This window comes from Acanthochromis polyacanthus, chromosome 5 (assembly GCF_021347895.1).
Source record: "Acanthochromis polyacanthus isolate Apoly-LR-REF ecotype Palm Island chromosome 5, KAUST_Apoly_ChrSc, whole genome shotgun sequence".
Taxonomy (NCBI): Eukaryota; Metazoa; Chordata; class Actinopteri; family Pomacentridae; genus Acanthochromis; species Acanthochromis polyacanthus.
Genome location: NC_067117.1, coordinates 32,638,688 through 32,658,032, shown reverse-complemented (window position 1 = coordinate 32,658,032; position 19,345 = coordinate 32,638,688). Strand labels below are relative to the sequence as shown.

The 19,345-nt window shown below is 40.2% G+C and overlaps 1 protein-coding gene across 5 annotated transcripts in view; it reads right to left on the bottom strand.

Moving 5' to 3' along the window:
* Positions 1-19,345, bottom strand: part of chd6 (chromodomain helicase DNA binding protein 6) — a 165,950-nt gene that overhangs the window by 96,495 nt on the left and 50,110 nt on the right. For all 5 annotated transcript variants that reach the window (XM_051948134.1, XM_051948133.1, XM_022204996.2 and 2 more), the window contains exon 3: positions 3,826-4,423. In XM_051948134.1, coding sequence (XP_051804094.1) covers positions 3,826-4,423 — 598 coding nt within the window. The remainder of the gene's footprint in view (positions 1-3,825; positions 4,424-19,345) is intronic.

The window sequence follows — 19,345 nt, the reverse complement described above, 5'->3', positions numbered from 1 at the left end:
AGTATTCTATCGATTATTCTGGCAATTAATCAAGTAACCAGATTCAGCACTAGGCATGTGTGTTACAGCATCAAAAGCGGAAGTGAGCACACATTGCAACAGAAATAACCATCCTGGACAGATATAGGCTATGGTAAAGTACAGGGGCACTGTACATATATAGTACAGGTATAGTAGCTGATTAAACGAAGCCTCGGTTCAGAGAATTTTGCCTGGAGGAATTTTAGTAATCAAACTACTCAAATAACTTGAGGAATCATTTCAGCCCTAGTTCTAATGCTACATTGTGTTAGCTGAGGATGTTGAAAGGTTCATTGATGATTAGAAAACCCTTGTGCAGTTTTGTGAGTTTTCATGGAAAACATGAAATTATCTGAGTGACCCCAAACTTTTGAACAGTAACGTAAATGTTGGTTCATGAATTCACAGAAATCCATCTAATAACCGTCAAGACTTTCACATCAAACATCATGGTACTTGGGAAAAGTTGCACAAAAACTCCGGAAATTATTGAGGGATGGACTCAGTTTTACAGCAATCCGTCTCATAGTTGTCTAGACATTAATTCTTGTTGTATATAAGCTGTTGCACTATTTCAGTCTGGAAACTGCAGACAAACCTACAAACCAACAGAATAAAAACAGCAAGAACAAGCTGAGACAAAGACAGTAAAAGCCTCTAATTGCTGCACCTATAAGATCCCATTATCCTGCAGTCAGTGTCATCTCAGTTCACGTCTTCGAAACGTGAGCCGATACAATTCTGGATTCTTGCAGGCAAATCTGTTTCCCAGCTTGGGCAGAATGCTAATGCGCCCACCCATCCACCCACCCACACAAACACTCAGTGGGTCTTAATTAAATCCAACAATCACATCATAATAAGACTCATTTATCCCGACATGTCTGATCATGATTTAAGGACATTTAAGAATAGAACAGTCGTCATCTGTGGCGTCCAATTAGCGCCGAAATGTTCCGGCTCCGGCGCTCGCTCAGAAGACAGTTCAGATGTTTATTTTATCTTTATTTTTTTGCTGCTGTTGTTTTTTGGTTGTTGATTAAACACTGGAGGAGACACAAACACACGATGCTCAGTCACGTCTGATGGAAGCGAAGCAGACGTGTGAGATTCAGAGGCGGCAAAGGTTCAAAAGTGGTAATCGAAGAGGTTAGAGCTGCAACAAACACTGACAGCTTCACACGACTGAAGTAATTTCATACAAGTTCGTCAGACTGCATTAAGATCTGGATTCTTTTTCTCAAAATTAGACACAGATACGTCATACTGAAATCACTTGAGTTCTAACTACACTTTCTACCATTTTCTGTGTGTGTGTTTGTAAATGGGGTTTCTGTGAATCTGTGATGCTTTATTTTTCTACATTAGTGCAATTTTTTTTTATCATGTAACTGAATGCAGCTGCTGTTTTTCTACATTTTTCGCGATTCTGAAAATATTTAATATTTACAAGAGAGAAAAACAAATAGAAACTGATATCAGGCCTTAAGATTTAGGCTTTTCTTTTTCTTCTAAGGTAATAAAAACATAAAAGATGGATTAGTCGTGTTCAAGTGTGAACAACTTGCACGTACATTGTGATATCAAACACAAAGATTTGCTATTTTTGCTGGAATTTTTACAGATTTTTCAAAATCCATTCACGATCCTGTAAGTTCATGCTGCGATCAGACGGATTTGTCTTTTTGTCTCAAAATTAATATAAACATACAACATGGATGAATAGAGCCAAAATCATTGTAACAACCTACAAGTTCACACTGATTTCAGACATTAAAGTTACACATTTCTGCTCAAATTTAAATAAGAGACTTTCAGATCAATTGGTAAATCAAAAATTACATAGGAAAGCAGAGAAATCAGAGAGAACTTCACATTTGAGAATATCAAACCAATAAAATGTGTTATTTTGTGTCAAACTCTTATGATAGATACTGATGTCAGACTGAAGGTTTGGCTTTTGTTTGTCAAATTCAATTAAAGTATACAAGGATAGCTCATTTGTGTCAAAATCCCTTCAACAACTTGGATATATCTGATTTATAACTCTAAAAAAAACATCGTTTTTAGTCATAAATGCTTTTAAAAACCATCAGTTAATCAGAAATGAGAGTATAGAGTAGACAAAAGCAGCAAATCTTCACATTTGAGAATATCGGAACAATGAAAATTTGGCATTTATGTCAAAACTCCTTTGACAACGTGAAAGCTTAGACTGATATCAGACTGAAGATTTGCTTTTTTCCCCCCTAAATTTTAATGTAAACATATAAGATTGACAGTCATGTTGAAATCCCTTTAAGAACCTGCAACTTAACACTGATTTCAGACACTTAGACTTGGTATATTTTCGTTAAAAATTAAAGTATAAGGATGGATCAGTTGTGTCAAAATCTCTTCAACAACTTGGATATATCTGATCTATAATTCTAAAAAAAAAACATTGCTTTTAGTGCTGTTTACCTTCAAAATCAATTGGTAAATCAAAAAATCTAATTATGAAGCAGAGAAATCATAAAAATGTTCACATTTGAGAATATCAAACCAATAAAACTTTTTGTGTCAAACCCTTCTGACAGATTGTAAGTTCATAGTGATATCAGACTAAAGGTTTGGCTGTTGTTTCTCAAATTAACATAACTGCTTAAGACGGATCATTTGTGTCAAAATCCCTTTAACAACTTGGATATGTTTGATCTAAAACTCAAAAAAGAATCTATTTTAGTGATGAATACTTTCAAAATCCATCAGTTAATCAGAAATGACAGTATAAAGCAGAGAAAGGCAGCAAATCCTCACATTTGAGAATATGCAAGTTTAGACTGATATCAGACTTAAGATTTGGCTTTTGTTTCTAAATTTTAATACAAACATATAAGAAGGACAAGTCGTGTCGAAATCCCTTTAGGAACCTGCCACTTCATACTGATATTAGAAATGAACATTCGATTCCATTGGACATTGCAAAGGTTCAGTTGTTTCTGTTCCATTTTGGACACCATCTTACATTAAAGGGTCACAATTCACTGTTTTTAAAACTTCGAAAAACAATTCCACACACAAACAAGCCATAAAATCAATACCTAGGTTAACAAATCGGCTCAGGATTTACAGAGATGTAAATTTTCTCACGTAAAGCATGTTTTTAACAGGAGCCTTTAGATTTCTGGCTCCATATCCAAAAAACTTCCTGGACAATAACTATGCCCAGTTTCATGCTCGTAACTAAAAATGCAAAATTCTTAGCCCCATTTCCACATTGCCTAGCTATAATATCAGACCAAAGGTTTTGGCATTTTGAAGGATAAGTTGTGCTGAAATTCCTATAAGAACCTGTAAGTTCACGCTGATATCAAACATTAAGATTACGCTTTTTTTTGTTCAAATTTAATATAACTACATGAGACAGATCATTCATGCCAAAATCCCTTCAACAACTTGGATATATCTGATCAAAAACACTAAAAAACCCTGCTCTCCTAGTGAAGCCTGCTTTCAAAATCAATCTGTTAATCAGAACTGAGAGTACAAACCAGCAAACCTTCACATTTGAGAATATCGAACCAATAAAAACTTGTCATTTTGCTGTTAATCCACTCTGAGGATTGTTGTCAGGTTTTCTGTTCTGCTGCGAATCGATTTTTAACGTCTGTCAGTCTAAAAATAAACCAGACGTCTGTGTTTGAATGAACTCAAACTCCACTCCTGCACAGAACCACTTAAAAACGCTCCGCAGCCACAAAGGAAACCCACACAAACCAACAACAACAAAAAAAAACAACATGCTTCAGAGACGATGCCAACCTTGATTCGTGGGCAGAGGAGGTAGGACTTTGATCTTCGGTTTCCTCCCTCTTTTGCCGGGAACCTTAACGGGCACCTGAGCTGCTACGGAGGCGACGGCCGCGGTCTTGGCCTTCAGCTCGGCCCTGCTGTCTTTCCTGCCCTCCTTGCCCTTACCCCGCCGCTCCTTCCTCTCCTTCGGCTCCTTGCTCTTCCTCAGCGTGACCGTCGCCACCTTCTCCTCCTTTCGTTTCTTTGGTTTGCTGCTCTCCTTCTCCTCCCCCTCTCCCACTTTCTCCCATTCCTTCCGGTCCTTTTTCTTTCGTTTCTTCTTCACCCGACCGCCGCCTCCTCCGTCGTCCTCCTCGCTCAGGGACGACGGCGGCCTCGGGGCTCCGTGCTTGGCGGTGTGGACCCCGGCCGCCGCGCAGTGATTGGACGTCGCCGTGCTGCCCACCGGTGTGAGGAGGCGGAGCTGGTCCTTGGGGCCCACGACCAGGTGGCCCCGCGGGATTGTGGGAACTGTGGTTTGTGCGTTGCTGTTTTGGTCCGAGGCTGAGGAGGAGGCTGCTGCAGCGGAGGCCGGAGGTGGCGTGTGCTTCAGGAGGCCAGTGAACGTCTGAAAAAGAAAAACAAATGGAGCTCAGCATCGATTTCATTATGAACTGTCCACAGGATCCGTTACTTCAACCCTTTCCATTCACTGTCTATGTGAAACACCCTGCATTGCATTCTGGGGGCGTCGTGTCGCTTTGCCCGCTAGCTGCCTCACTTCATTTGCATAAAGTTGAATTTTCTGCTACTTCAAACTAATAATGGTCCGTGTTCACAGAGGCGTTTTAACACTAGTGGGTCACATGACAAAGCGCTTTATCTTCAGTCCTGTAGAGGTGTTGGACCAACATGGTGTCTCGGTCACAAACTTTCTCTTTGATTACCAAAACAGTTCAGCGGAAAATATTTCTGAAAACATTTGAGGTAGGAAATAAGATGCTGAATCTGTCCTCATTTCAGTTCAACAACGTCTACTTCAGAGGTTTTACCAAAGTTTCACAAAGTGTTGCCCTACCGCTCGACTCGCCTCATTTGCATATAGTTGAGGTCTAGGCTACTTCATGCTAATAATGGTACATGTCCACAGGATCCATCACTTGGGGTCATTTAGAAATGTACTTATTTTTGAAAGAAATCGTCCAGATGACCCCAAATTTTTGAACAGTAGTGTAGTTTCACCATCTTTTTCCCCCAACTCAGTTCAGGGAAAAAGCTTTCAAAGTCCCAAAACTTTGAGAGTGTGGCAGTATTTTAAGTATTCACGAAACAAACAAGTGGTTTGTAAACTGTGTAGAGTTTCAATGAACAGTGCACAAGAGCAGAAAAAACTGAGGAGGCATTTTACATCTGCTAGCTTCTCTGCATCCATCATGCTTCATGTCGTAATACTGCCCCCACCATGCTTCACGAGATAATACTGCCCCCACCATGCTTCATGTCATAATACTGCCACCACCATGCTTTGTCATAGTACTGCCACCACCATGCTTCACGTCATATTACCACCACCACGCTTCACGTCATATTACCTCCACCACCATGCTTCACATCATAATACCGCCCTCACCATGCTTCACATCATATTACCACAATGCTTCACCTCATATTACCACCACCACCATGCTTCATGTCATAATACCACCCCCACCATGCTTCATGTCATAATACTGCCACCACCATGCTTCATGTCATAATACTGCCACCACCATGCTTGACGTCATATTACCACCACCACCATGCTTCATGTCATAATACCACCCCCACCATGCTTCATGTCATAATACTGCCACCACCACGCTTCATGTCATAATACTGCCACCACCATGCTTGACGTCATATTACCACCACCACCATGCTTCATGTCATAATACCACCCCCACCATGCTTCATGTCATAATACTGCCACCACCACGCTTCACGTCATAATACTGCCACCACCACGCTTCACGTCATATTACCGCCACCACCATGCTTCACGTCATAATACCGCCCCACCATGCTTCATGTCATATTACCACCACCACGCTTCATGTCATAATACTGCCACCACCACGCTTGATGTCATATTACCACCACCATGCTTCATGTCATAATACCACCACCACCACGCTTCATGTCATAATACCGCCCACCATGCTTCACGTCATATTACCACCACCACCATGCTTCATGTCATAATACCACCACCACCATGCTTCACGTCATAATACCGCCACCACCATGCTTCACGTCATGATGCTGCCCCCACCATGCTTCACGTCATAATACTGCCATCACAATGCTTCACATCATAATGCTGCCTCTGTTTGCGTTGGCATATTTTTCTGTTTCTATACAGAACAGTGACTGAAATGCAGCTCATTCAGAGTACATGTTAACCAAACAAAACTGATAAATTCACGGTACACAAAAAGTAAGGACAACAGCTGCTACAATTTGAAGCTAAAGTTAAAGAGCAGTTGTACAACATTGAAAAAAGGAGCTTCTTCAGCCGATCTGAAGTGGTCATTTTGCTGTTTTTAGGAAGAAAATTAGTCATTTAGAATAATCAAACCATCATGAGGAAGACCTACATTACATGCAGATGGTTTTGATTTAGTGGCTGATGGGTGTATATTATGATGAATTTACTGTGTGAGTCATTACACCGGTAATTTCATGCCTATCCACTGACTTCCTAATCAAACCCGGCTTTTATTTTGTTGTGTTGTCCATCTGCTGAATACCAGCTTTTATTCAAGAATTCCTGGAATGATTACTGTAATTATTAGAGTTTCCATTCATTTGTTTAATATGTTAAAAATGGACCAAATGGAGAGTGATGCATTACATGAAAAGGCAGTTCCCCTCAGCTCTAGGAAACTTGCAGCATTTTTTTTCTTTCGCTGTTTTGGTGTTTGCGACCCACAATTCAACTGTTTTGGTTTTGGCAGCAGCAGCAGGTGCCATTTCAGCAAAAAAAGCTAGCAAAAACAGCTATATATGGGAAAGAAGAACCATTAATTAAAGCTGCAAGCAGCGATGGACGGGTCCTCGCATCCACGCTGGTCGGTGAATCCACGCACATCCACCAGGTGGCGCTGTGACTGAGAGTGTATGTCGGCCTCTGAATCGCATCTGGACCAGAGTCCAATCATACATGTAAAATTTCAGCCAGACTGTAGCATGTTCAGAGCAGTTATAGAGCATTTCCTGTCTATCCACCAGGTGGCGCTGTAACTCAGAGTGTATTTCACACAGTGGATGTGATGAGGGTTGGACTCTGATCACTCATGAAAAGTTTCAGGCTGATTTGATGATGTAGAGGCCAGTTATACAGCATTTACTGTCCCTCCAACAGGTGGCGCCGCGACTGAGAGTGTCTGTTGGCCTGTAGATGTGATCAGGATTGGATTGTGATCACACATGGAAAGTTTGAGGCAGATTGGAGCATGCAGAGGAGAGTTATACAGCAGTTGATGTTTCATGGCGAAGCATCAAAACGCTGATGGTCGCCATGGCCACGCCATTTGGCTTCTGGTTAAACTTTTGATAACTTTTCATCACCAAGTCCTGCTGTGTGGACTGACAAAATTTCAGGTCTCCTGGAATTATCCCCTAGGAGGTATTAACTCTCAAAAATGAGAAAAATCATCAAAAATCTCACAATTAATCCAAGATGGCCGACTTCCTATTGGGTTTAGGACATGGCTCCAAGAGGCTTTTTTGTGCGTCCTGATGTGCTCTATAAGCCTCCCAAACTTCATGGATGTAGGTGAAATGTGCTGGGGGGGCTGTTTGTTAAAAATACTGTAGGGGGCGCTATAGCATGTGCAGTGCCGAGATGCATACTGTGTCGTTCCTTGGGTCGATGGTGATGTGTGTGGTAATTTTAGTGAGCATTGGAGTATTTCTAACCTGTCAAATAGCACTTTGTTTTGCGTGGCGATATTTGGTTGCTACGGCAACAGCGTTGCATGAAATGTCACACCCTTGACAATGTGGGATTGTCAAGAGGTGAAGACTCGACTGACCAATTTCCAGCATGATATCACCACGTTTGGGGCCATTGTACCTGAAAATATAAGGCCTTAAACTTACTATTACCAACAGGTGGCGCTATGACTTTTTCAGAATTTATGAGTGTGGATGTGTTCAGACTGGACCTGGTGTCCAGCATGTGAAGTCTGAGGCAGATAGGATGTTGTTCAGCTGAGATATGAATCGTTAAATTTTCATGGCGAAACATCGAAATTGGTTTGGCCGCCACAGACACGCCCTTTGATGACAAGTCACCATTTTCACTGGGATGCATCATCAATGTGTTTAGGCTGTTGTCACTGCATTTGAAGTGAATATGATCAACCGGGTAACAATAGGGCATGAAAGTGTAAAAGATGTCTATTTCCTGAAACCACAAGGTGGCGCTATGACTGTCAATGAATATCCCTATGTGGATGACATCAGGACAGGACTGTCATCATACATGTAAAGTTTCAGGCAGATTGGAGCATGTTGAGAAGAATTAGACACCAATTCCTGTTTCATGGCGAAGGATCAGTTGTTTGAGGCTCCGCCATGGCCACACCTTTTGGCTTCTGGTTGAGTTTTTGATAACTTTTCATCAGAAAGGTCTGGTGCATGTACTGGCCAAATTTCAGTTCTCTCAGACTATCCACTAGGAGCTATAAATTTTGACAAATGTACAGCAAATTCAAGATGGCCGACTTCCTGTTGGGTTTAGGGTGTGGCTGTGATTGACTTTTTGGTGTGTCCTGATGTGGTGCATATGCCCACCAAATATTGTAGCTGTAAATAAAACATTGTGGAAGTTGGCCTAATGACCACTTTTTCAATTTTGCAGGTGGCGCTATAGAGCCATTTTTTCACACATATGCGCAACTCCCATAAAATATCAAATTTTTCGCCAGTCCTGATGTGCACGCCAAATTTCACGCGTTTTGGTTCATGATAAGGCCGCCAAAAAGGCAAGTCATTTCCCGAGGAGCGATTAAGTTTGAAAAATTTACAGCAAATTGAAGATGGCCGACTTCCTGTTGGGTTTAGGGCGTGGCTGTAATTGACTTTTTGGTGTGTCCAGATGTTCTGCATATGCCCACCAAATATTGTAGCTGTACATGAAACATTGTGGCAGTTGGCCTAATGACTACTTTTCAAGTTTGCAGGTGGCGCTATAGAGCCATTTTGCCACGCACATGCGCAACTCCCATAAAATATCAAATTTTTCGCCAGTCCTGATGTGCATGCCAAATTTCACGCGTTTTGGAGTATGATAAGGCCGCCAAAAAGCCAATTTACTTTACGGGAGAAAAAAAAAAAAAAAAAAAAAAAAAAAAAATAATAATAATAATAATAATAATAATAATAATAATAAACCCTAGGGTTTCAATAGGTCCTTGGCACCGCTGGTGCCTTGGACAGTCGGTGCCCTGGCCACCGCCTGTCCTTCGCACCCTCGGTGCTCGGACCCTAACTATTCTCAGGTGATCAAACAGAGCTAAACCTGGGATAATACTGGGACGAATGGACATTTGTGAGGTTGTCAGGAACACAACTGCACCAAAAGCTCATGCTGCTTCAGCTTTAACAGGTGATAATGTAGAAACTGCGTTAATGGCTTGTTTTACTGACCCCGACTGGAAATGTATATCACTTAATGCAGGTTTAAACTTTTAAATGGTGCTAGAACATTAAACTGCACATTCTAAAACAGATTTGGCACACCATACAACCATGCCTTTACTATATTGCCAATGTTATCTACCCAACCCTTTGAACTCCAAGCAGTTTCTGAGCATTTTTATTCACTCTAGGCTCAATTTTCACTGCAAAATAAAATCCTGCACCTCTATGGAAATGGCACACGTAGGGCTGGAACAAGAGAAAACTAAAAGATGCCTTTTGTGCTGTATAACAAAGTTATACTGGCATAAATCATAATAAAAAATGTTGATTATTCATTACACAAATTTAAAAAAAAATTAAAAACAGTACAGCATTTTCAGTCAATTCTGACAATTTCTGAGCAATGTTGTGAAGGTTTCTAGCCATTTTTGACAAGTATTTGTCATTTCAGACAAATTTTCACTCATTTTGGACATCTTGAGTGACTGAACTATTTGAACTCATCTGGAACAAGCTTCTGTTGTTAAGTTTTTGAGAATGCTTTGTCATTTTGGAAAAAATTTGGTGGCTCTACATACAGGTGTCATCGGTTTACAAGGTCCTCGATCTACGGTGTTTTGTCAGAAGTGGTTATGAGGAACTAGGTGATGAGCTGAACGGATGAATACGTCGTCACGCATCGCTATAAGACGGCTTTGTTTACATTTGCTGGTTGCACCACCTTGGATTGTGGTACATTTCGATACTTTCTGTCCATATTATGGCTCCCAAGCATAAGTCAGGCTCTTTCTGACGGCAGTGCTTTGAAGAAAAGCAAAGCCATCTCCATGGAAGTGAAATTAGATAGAATAAAACACTGAAGTTGTAAAAACAGTGCAACATATTCTGTTATCTTTTTGTAAAATGACTCATACATGCATGAAAGTTGTTGGTATTCATGACTCTTCTGAAGAACTGATTGATATCGTGACGCCACATAATGGCTTTGTTTACATTTTCGCCAGACTTCCGACTTACGGAGAAAATCAACTTCCATGAGAAAAGTGCTCTGACGTAGTTAAGGACCCCCTGTACAGTAAGTATTCACATTTTTAAAACTTACATAAACACAGCCTGCAGTTTCAGCTGAGTCACTCTTCTTGGTCACACTGAGGAGTGAAAAATTTGTAGTGTTTTACAGAATCTGATCTAGACAGACCTACAGAATCTGGCTTTGTTTTTTGCGAAATTTTAAGAGAAACAGAAACAACCTGCAGTTCAGCTGAAAATTGCTGGTCATGGCTTCTTGGTTGTGCTCAGGAGTGCAGATTTTTTACTTTTGTACAGAATCTTGTTCCTGCAAACGGTTTAGTTTCTCGTGTTGAATGAAGTGGTTTGGATGAAATATCACAACGTGAAGCTCAGAACTGGTCTTCTGTCCTGAAGAAACCGAAAGCAGTTTTTAAATAAATAACTTGCTTTTTAACGCCTCTGGAGTGTTTGAGAGTTCAGAGGGTTAAATTCACGGCATTATTAGAACATTCTCAATGGGGAACATAGAGAGAGAAAGTCAAAAGAGGAAGAACAAAACCAGAGAAAGAAAACAAAGGAAAGATAAAGAAATGATGTGCAGAAAGTGGGAGGAAAGAATCGCACAGGGGATAAGAAAGCAACAGAAAGATTGAAATAAGGAGGAGATGAGTGAGAAAGATGCTATTTCTGAGTATCAATGCACAGAGAGTGAAAAGCGCCGGAGGAAAAAAAAAAAAAATCACATTCTGATCACGTGCTGTTTGATGTGTGAATCACACTGTGACTAAAAACTTAATATGCAGAATATTCAACCTCGAGGACGAGGCAGGCTTTAAAAACACGCCCCAAACAGCCAAAGCAGCAGCACATCCTCACTATTAATACCCTTAAACCACCTGCTACAGGACACCAAACAAAAGGCAGGTTGGATGAGCATTAGGTTTGCATTTTGTGGCTGACGGCTCGACATCCCGTCCAGAGGAAGTGGTGTTCTGAATCAGTGCTGCTGCCATGCGATTCAACTGAAAGAGCTTTACATGAATCCAGTAAAGGAGAAGCCCAAAGCAGACGTCCTCTGGGGAGTTCAGGAGAGAAATAAATGCTCCTACTCATGTTCTGGTCTTTTATTCACTACTTAATGATAAAAAGAAACTCATCACTTCTTGTACAGCAGAGAAGCCTCCCTTACAGTAATAATGAGAGTAACGAAGGCCGACTGTAAACGAGAACCGAGACTGCCAGCCGAGTTCTAAAGCCAAGGTCAGGTTTTACTCACAGATAGCATAAATGACAGATGAATGTACACCTGTGCATAACGGATGCTAATAATAAACTGTCAATTGATTCATTGCTGTTAATAATTTAATCAGAGAGAAATAAATTAATGTGTTGCAGATTTGATGCAGTTCCTGGCTGCTCCACCAGGTGGAGCCTCTCATAGTGGAATGAGATGAGAGTTTACAGGTGGGTTTGCTGACGCTCCATAACAATCAATCAGTCAATCAATCGCCATGCCATTGAGCATAAGCGATCACTTCTCTCCATCTAATTCGATCTTTAGCTTTCTGAATTGGACTGTTGATCGTTCCATTTGTAGCCATGATGTCAGTTTCGTCCATCATTTCCCTCTCTTCTCTTCCCATTCATTTTCCAGTTGGTGACGATATATTCCAGGGTCTTTCCTTATGTGTCCAAAAATGTGCTTTCTGTTTCCTAATTTTGCTCAATAGTGTATTATTTGTGTTTAGTCTTTCTAAAACATCTTCATTCGTTATTCTGGCTGTATCTGATATATGTAGCATGTAAAACCACGTCTCTGCTGCCGGGATTTTGTTTGACATTTTATTGTTTATTTTCCTGGATAGATTCACATCAGAACTGGTAGGATGTAACGGCTGAGAGTCCTCATACGGATGCTAATTGCTATTTTCTTATTTGTCAGTATATTTTCATTGTCATACATGCTGTTCTTGCATTCATCGCTACTCTACATCTGATGTCGGTTTCACACCCCCTATCTGATGTCAATCCATGAACCAAAACATTTGAAAAAGATGAACCTGTTTCAGAATTTCTGGTCTAATTCTATGTTACAGGTTGGGGTGATATTTTCCTTGAAATTTTCTTTGAAAAGAATGTTCCAGCTAGAATAGTCATTTACCACATTAACAATGTCGAGACTGGATTTCTGATTCATTTAATGTTATCTTCATTGAAAAAAAAACTGCTTTTTCTTTCAAAAAATAAGGACATTTCTAAGTGACGGTAGTGTCTATCCTTCTCAAGATAAATTGGAATCACTTTTAAATTACCACTATGTAGCTCAATAATACATAGGTCAGTATATAAATTTATCAAACACATAAGTTCATGACAAACCCAACCAGCTTCAGCTACGCTTCATATTTAGTAGTAATTAATAATTTAATCATGCTAACTTACTAATCTACAGAGCAAACATTAGACCTGCCAAGCTACATGCTAATTGTAGCATGCTCAGAATGACAAATGTGAGCATTGCTACATAAGAAATTAGCTATTAGTGCAGTTCCAGATGTTACATATTGTTACCATTTCTTATCAGCCCTGACAAACCACATCTGTCCAGTGCTGGTACAGATGCATCATTTCCAGAGCAGCGTCCTGCAGCAGCACTGCAGAGGTCAGACAGGTGATTTCCCCTGTGGCTGCATCTGGAGCGCTCATGCAGAATGGATTGGAACTTCAGCGTCCGATCATCCACCTTTGGTTTTTACATCAGCTCGTCTTTCACAGACATTAGGCAAGAAGTTAGAGCTTAAGTATAGTAGATTGTAGACGCTAAATATTCTGGTATCTGCGTAAAATATTAACAATCGTAAATATTGATGAAAAGCAGACGGACTTCAAGGTCAATGTGGACAAACAGAATCATCCATTTATATCAAAATTCAAAGATGCTTTGATCTCTGTTGGCTGATAGTAAATAGAGATCCACAGAGGTTAAATGCAGCTTCTAATGAAATCTGCAGAATTAGAATCAGGGATTTCCACAGCTTGGCATGCACTGACGTCTTTGCAGCGAATGTTAGAATTCAGCATGAAGCCAATTTTCATCACTTCCTCCGTATCGTCAGAGCCAGTTAAACTCCTGCCACAGTAACAGCTTTTTAGACATGCAAGTTACGACTCTGCAGTCAGATCCAAACGCCCCCCGCTGAGCTCCAACTCAACCCAGTACTCCACTAGAGAGCAGAGCAGAAGAGGGCTTAAACAACCTAGACACAAATACGAGAAGGATAGTAAACAAGATATAATAAATGAAGAGAGACCTGCTGCCCACTTCTGAAACACAGCATACCGGATGAGGGCAAAAACATGATTAACCTGCTACACAATTTGATAAATACATCACACAAAAGCAAAAACAACAGTCTGAACAACTACCACAGCAGTAACAAAACCTGATAAAGTACCGAAATATCTAAACTATATTGCTCAAGTCCTCTAAGATTATTAAAAAGTTAAACTATTGAAGTGTAAAGAGACAGAATGTTCTAAGAAAAGCTGTGACAACCGCTATTAAACATTAATCCTAAAATTAAACCCACAGTGGTGATTAATTAGTTAGAATTTGATTCTGAAATTAGCCCCAAAACAAACTAAAAATCTTGTTTTAGTAGATATTTGAGCCTTGGTGAGGCTAGTTAAGCCTGGAAGATGCATCTGGATGAAGAAATGTCTCAGATTCCCAAAATGCACCAGGATAAAAGAACAAAACTGAATAAAAATTAATGATTTTACTGTACAACTAAATTTATCAGTCATTCTGTCAGTGCATCAGGACGATGTGCGAATATAAAATATAAAACTCTAGTAGATAAATCCTGTGTAAGAAGCTGCATGGTGTCATACTCGTTTTAATTAATTTGCTCCTACATTAATTTCATTTTTGGTTTCATTTTTAGAGCTCTCTTCCACTGTTCTGTGGTCAAAATATGGTTTTATTTAGCGTCCTAGATTGCATATTCCTGACTCTATATTTAATTTATGTATTTATTTATACCACAAAGACAGTTTTTCTACTCAGTGATGTCTCTCATTATTGTAATTCATGTCTGTGTTCTGCAGCAATTTCCGTTCGGACGCTGCTGAGTGAATTAGTCTGAATTAACTAAACGCCACCACATTGACCAAGACGTCTACACGGAAACGCATTACAGAATCAATTTCCACATTCTCCTCACTCTTTGCTCCAACAGGTACGAAAGCCGGCGTGCGGATAATGAATCCGTCTTCGTAATGAATAATAACGTGCTGCCTGACTGATCCCTGCAGGGAAACGCCGTCGGCTTTGCAGCAGGTCACAGCAAAGAGAAGGGTCGGCTATTAAAAACGTCAACCGCCGAGGAGCGTCTTTGCTGAAGAACTCTTCGGCCGGGCAGATGTTTCCCCGACAGAAGGCTTGAAATTGAATCATAATGTTGGAATAACCTCCTGACTATCTAAAACAGCCTCAGGCTCCTGAGCAAAATCTGTTGCTCTGGCCTTGTTTCCAACCCCATTACCGAAAGTCTGAACACTGCGGTAAACCGACACCTCTGCTGAAGAGAGTATACGTACCGACAACATCTTTAATCCTTCAGAAAAAATACAATGTGCACCTTTGACACGTGCAGCTTATCTGCAAAGAGAAGGAAGGAAACTATCGATATTCTAAAGACAAAAAAAAAATCAAACTATCGACCAAACTATTGATGTCTTAAACCGATCATTCCTGAGTGACCACTGAGCATCAATGTGCCTTTAACCCTCATCTGAAGGTTGCTTCAAGGGCAGTGGAGTCAATATCGCTGCAGTTCTGAATGCCAGTGTGTCTGATTCCCATCGACTGAAGCTGCTGATGGACACTCGGCGACTCAAAGAGCGTTTTCCCTCCAGTGGCACCAAATCCACTTCACATCGAAGGCCTTCTTACCGTTTGTGTTGTGTAACCACTGATTGACATTCGCTCCTTTGCTGTGCAATGTGGAGGATCTTCCACCGTTAACTGTGGTTGTACAGATAAGATTTATAAACGGACGGACATGAGAGGAACCCACGCAGCGCCAGAAAAAGACGGGCGTCACATTTGAAGTTCATGATGCAAGATATCGAGGAATTTGTCACGCCTCCTCGCAGCTGTGCTGAATATTGGAGCACTAATGGTGTAACAGGACGTATTTAATGTCAGAGACTGCAAACATTAGTTGGTTGATTTGTTTTTTATGCCTTTACTGGCAGTGACAGTGGAAAAAGAAAGGATATATATGAAAGAAGAACAGAGGGTATGCAGCAAATGTTTCCCAGATGGAAATCAAACTCGTGGTTCAAGGCATTTGTAGCTGAACAGCTCCATGACAAGCTTCCAAAAGATCTATAGGTCAGTAGGTCCTCGGTTGTCTGACATCCTCGACCTATGGTGTTTCCCATAAATTTATTAGAAAGTCTTGTTCCATCATTCCAACGTACGCCGTTTGCGACACTAAGACAAATTTCGCGCGGAAAGTAGTTGGACAAATACATTATCACACAGCGCTACACGAGAAAGACGGCTTTGTTTACGTTTGCCAGTTGTACGCCACATTGGATTGTGCTTCATTCGCTTTCTGATATTTATGTTGTTTTCTTTTTAAACTTCTTGCCCTTCATTTTGGCTCCCAAATGTTTTTATGTTCTAGATGTCCATGGCTTTACCACAGTGTTAGCGTATAGGTGAGTGACATGGGTACTTATGTACAGTATGTGGGTTCCGACTAACGGTGATAATCGCATTATGTTGTGCCACAGAAACGGAATTCCAACGCAAGTCTCCTCTGTACTATATTCTACTAAATTGAAACTTTTGCAGCTTTTGCAGTCTCAGATTATTTATTTCAATCCAAAAAATTAATCTTGGCGTATGAAAGTTTTTCCCATGAAAATAATCTGTCCTTGCTCTAATTCCAAACCACCACCTACGGGTTTGAAAGGCATGTAATTGTCGCAAAAATCACTACAATTACATCATTAATCAGAGCAAGAAACCATGAAAATTTAAAGATGTGCAGATTTCAAATGGTCCTTAAACTAATCATGTGCAACTTTGTTTCATTGTGAAAAATGACCATATCCATGTTTAAAATCATCATATTTTTCATTGCTTTATCTGTATGTCTCATTTACGAATTCACCAAACAATAACCGTTTGCAGTAACCAGATTATGTAAAAATTTTGCACTTTTTGGTGTAAATAAGAAGCAGTGAGCAACTCAGCTGTGAACAACAGTCACATGATAAAAATTCAAAAATTACTCAGCTGAACTGCAGGCTTTGTTTTCTGAAAACAGGGAGAAGACAAGTACAGAAATAAATTAAAAATGCAAGTAATAAAATGTTTACAGTATGTAGAGCCAATATTTTTCCAGTTTTGGTAACACCCATCAGCACTTGGAAAAATGTTGGGCATGTAGATTCCATTTTTTTAAATTGTGTAATAATAAATAGCCAAAGAAATTCCACTTTTCTATGATTTATCATTGTGCTGCACAGCAAAGACATTTCTGAGGTCTTTGTACCTTTAGCTATGGTTGTTCTGGTTCTATAGAGCTGTAGGACTTTATATTGTAGTGAAAAATGAGCCCACAGTGAAGAAAAACATAAATTTGTCTTGCTTTTCTTGTCCTTTTTTTTCTTTTAACTTTTTTCAAGGTAAGAGTAAACAATGACTGAACCTGTTTGTATGAAACTTTAACTTCTTTGTTTAGTTAAAAACAAATCAGAAGAAATATGTATATTTTTAAATGTTTAAAGTTGGATTCTGGAGAGGATTAGTCTTGAAAATGCATCAAGAATAGTCATAGTTAGGATTTATGTATGTTTGAATATGAAATAATCCTGTTAGGTTTGCTGGAATCCAACTTAATCTGCTCTGTTTCCTCTACTGTGTTGTCTGCAAAGAGAAAAACAGGAAAAACAACATTTACTGTAAATGTATGACATAAAGAGGTAACTAAGGAGTTTTTAAATCCAAATATAACACATGGACATATTAATTTGCTTGCAAACACACTCTTTGCATGTATGCGTATGCAGCAATTTAGAGCCTAAATACTAAGTCTAAAGCACTGTTTTGTATGGTTTTTTGCTATATTGTCACATCAAACACAATCTCTCAGCCTGGCATTAAGTCTTAGGTAGGAAAACTTTAATGAATTTATTACTTAAATACATTTAAAATAAGATATTAATGAAGAATAGAATGAAAAATCTAGTCAAAATATGAAATTAAAGGCAATCTATTGAATGGTGAAGTAAAAAACATGGTGAAAATTAACAGCATTAATGCCTGTGAGTGAACAGAAGGAGATTAAGAAAAATGAGCCGGTGAGATTAGCAAAGACTGAAATTATTACACTTGAACAAAAAAAAAAAATCTACATATACATACAAATTCATACAGTTCAAAATGTAACTGTTCTACAAAGGTTTAAAAGGAACGACTAAACAGTAAAACTCCAGCAGCTAAAGTTCTCGGTGTTTCGGTACCAAATCTATTTTTTGACACAAACTTTCCACCCACTACGGTACAACATGTGCTGCAGCTTTAATTATTTAACACACTCTAAATGCATTAATTAACAATAGCGTGCTGCTTCTGGAATATAAACTCCGTCCACAGAAGCAAAAGCCAATGGATTGATCCTGGCAGATACATGAATAAGTATCGATCTGCAGCTGTTTAACATACATTCAGTCTGCCGGCTCCATCTGTACGTAATGTGAGAGACCGAACGGCGTCCGTATGTTTTCTATACCGATGTCACCGCCGCAAGCTGTAGCACATTTCTGCACTTGGCAGCGGTTGTGCTCTGAAAGCGAGCCAGTGCCACCTCATTACCGTGATTATGTGGAGTTTTTTGGATCAGGAGAGGTTGAGTTGTGAATGCGGCAGATGAAAATTCAGCCCGACACGTAGAAAACACCCTTTAGATGATGTGTTTAATGCAGACAAACGGGGCTGATGGAGGGCTTTTTCTCCACTAGATTTGGAAACTAGACCGCCGTGGAGGGCAGGTTGGGGTTGAACTCGTCTGTTTGCGTGTGAAATCCTTGTGTGGTGTTTCTGAAGCAGGTGCAGCAGTGTGTTTTTGTTGTTTTCCGGCGTACGGAGGGCTGCTGCTGCCTCGTGTCGTGAGGCCAATGCAGATGCGCCGCCGCTCCTCGCACAGGTATGAGGAATCATGTCAATGAATCACACGAAAACACACACGAAAACACACACCATCGCAAAGACACGCACAAGCGAGCTCAGAGGCCCCGTCGCCAGTCGGTTTGAGGAGGGGGGGGTATCAGGGCCGTCGCCATGGAAACTGGCTCCTCCGTGCCAAAGCTGCTGGGAGCCGGGGAGGCGGACGTAAACACGTGGTCGCCATGGTAACCCTTTCACTGCTGCGTCTGTGGCGGGCGGGCGGACCGGCTCCCCATCTGTGTCTAATGTCGTTAACGTGTCGGAGGATTCGCCCGCTTCAAGCCTGAGCAGCTGCACGTCTGACAACCGGAGGAGATAAATGATGATAGAATCTAATATTTTAATGCTCCCACATTTCTGTGTTTTGGTTTGACAATACCTGGATTCAGTTTCTGCTCGGGCAAAACAAATAAAACTCAAGTGTACTTCAGTAATTTCTGCAAACTCCAGCAGCAGTTAAAATCACTAAAGATGTAGCTCGTTTTATTTGCCAATGAATTTAGTACTCACTCCCTCATTTGATCAGTTTTTTTTGGATGCATAAAATGTTTTTCAGAGCACAATTTCTTTTGTTCTGTGAACTAAGACGACTAATAAATAATA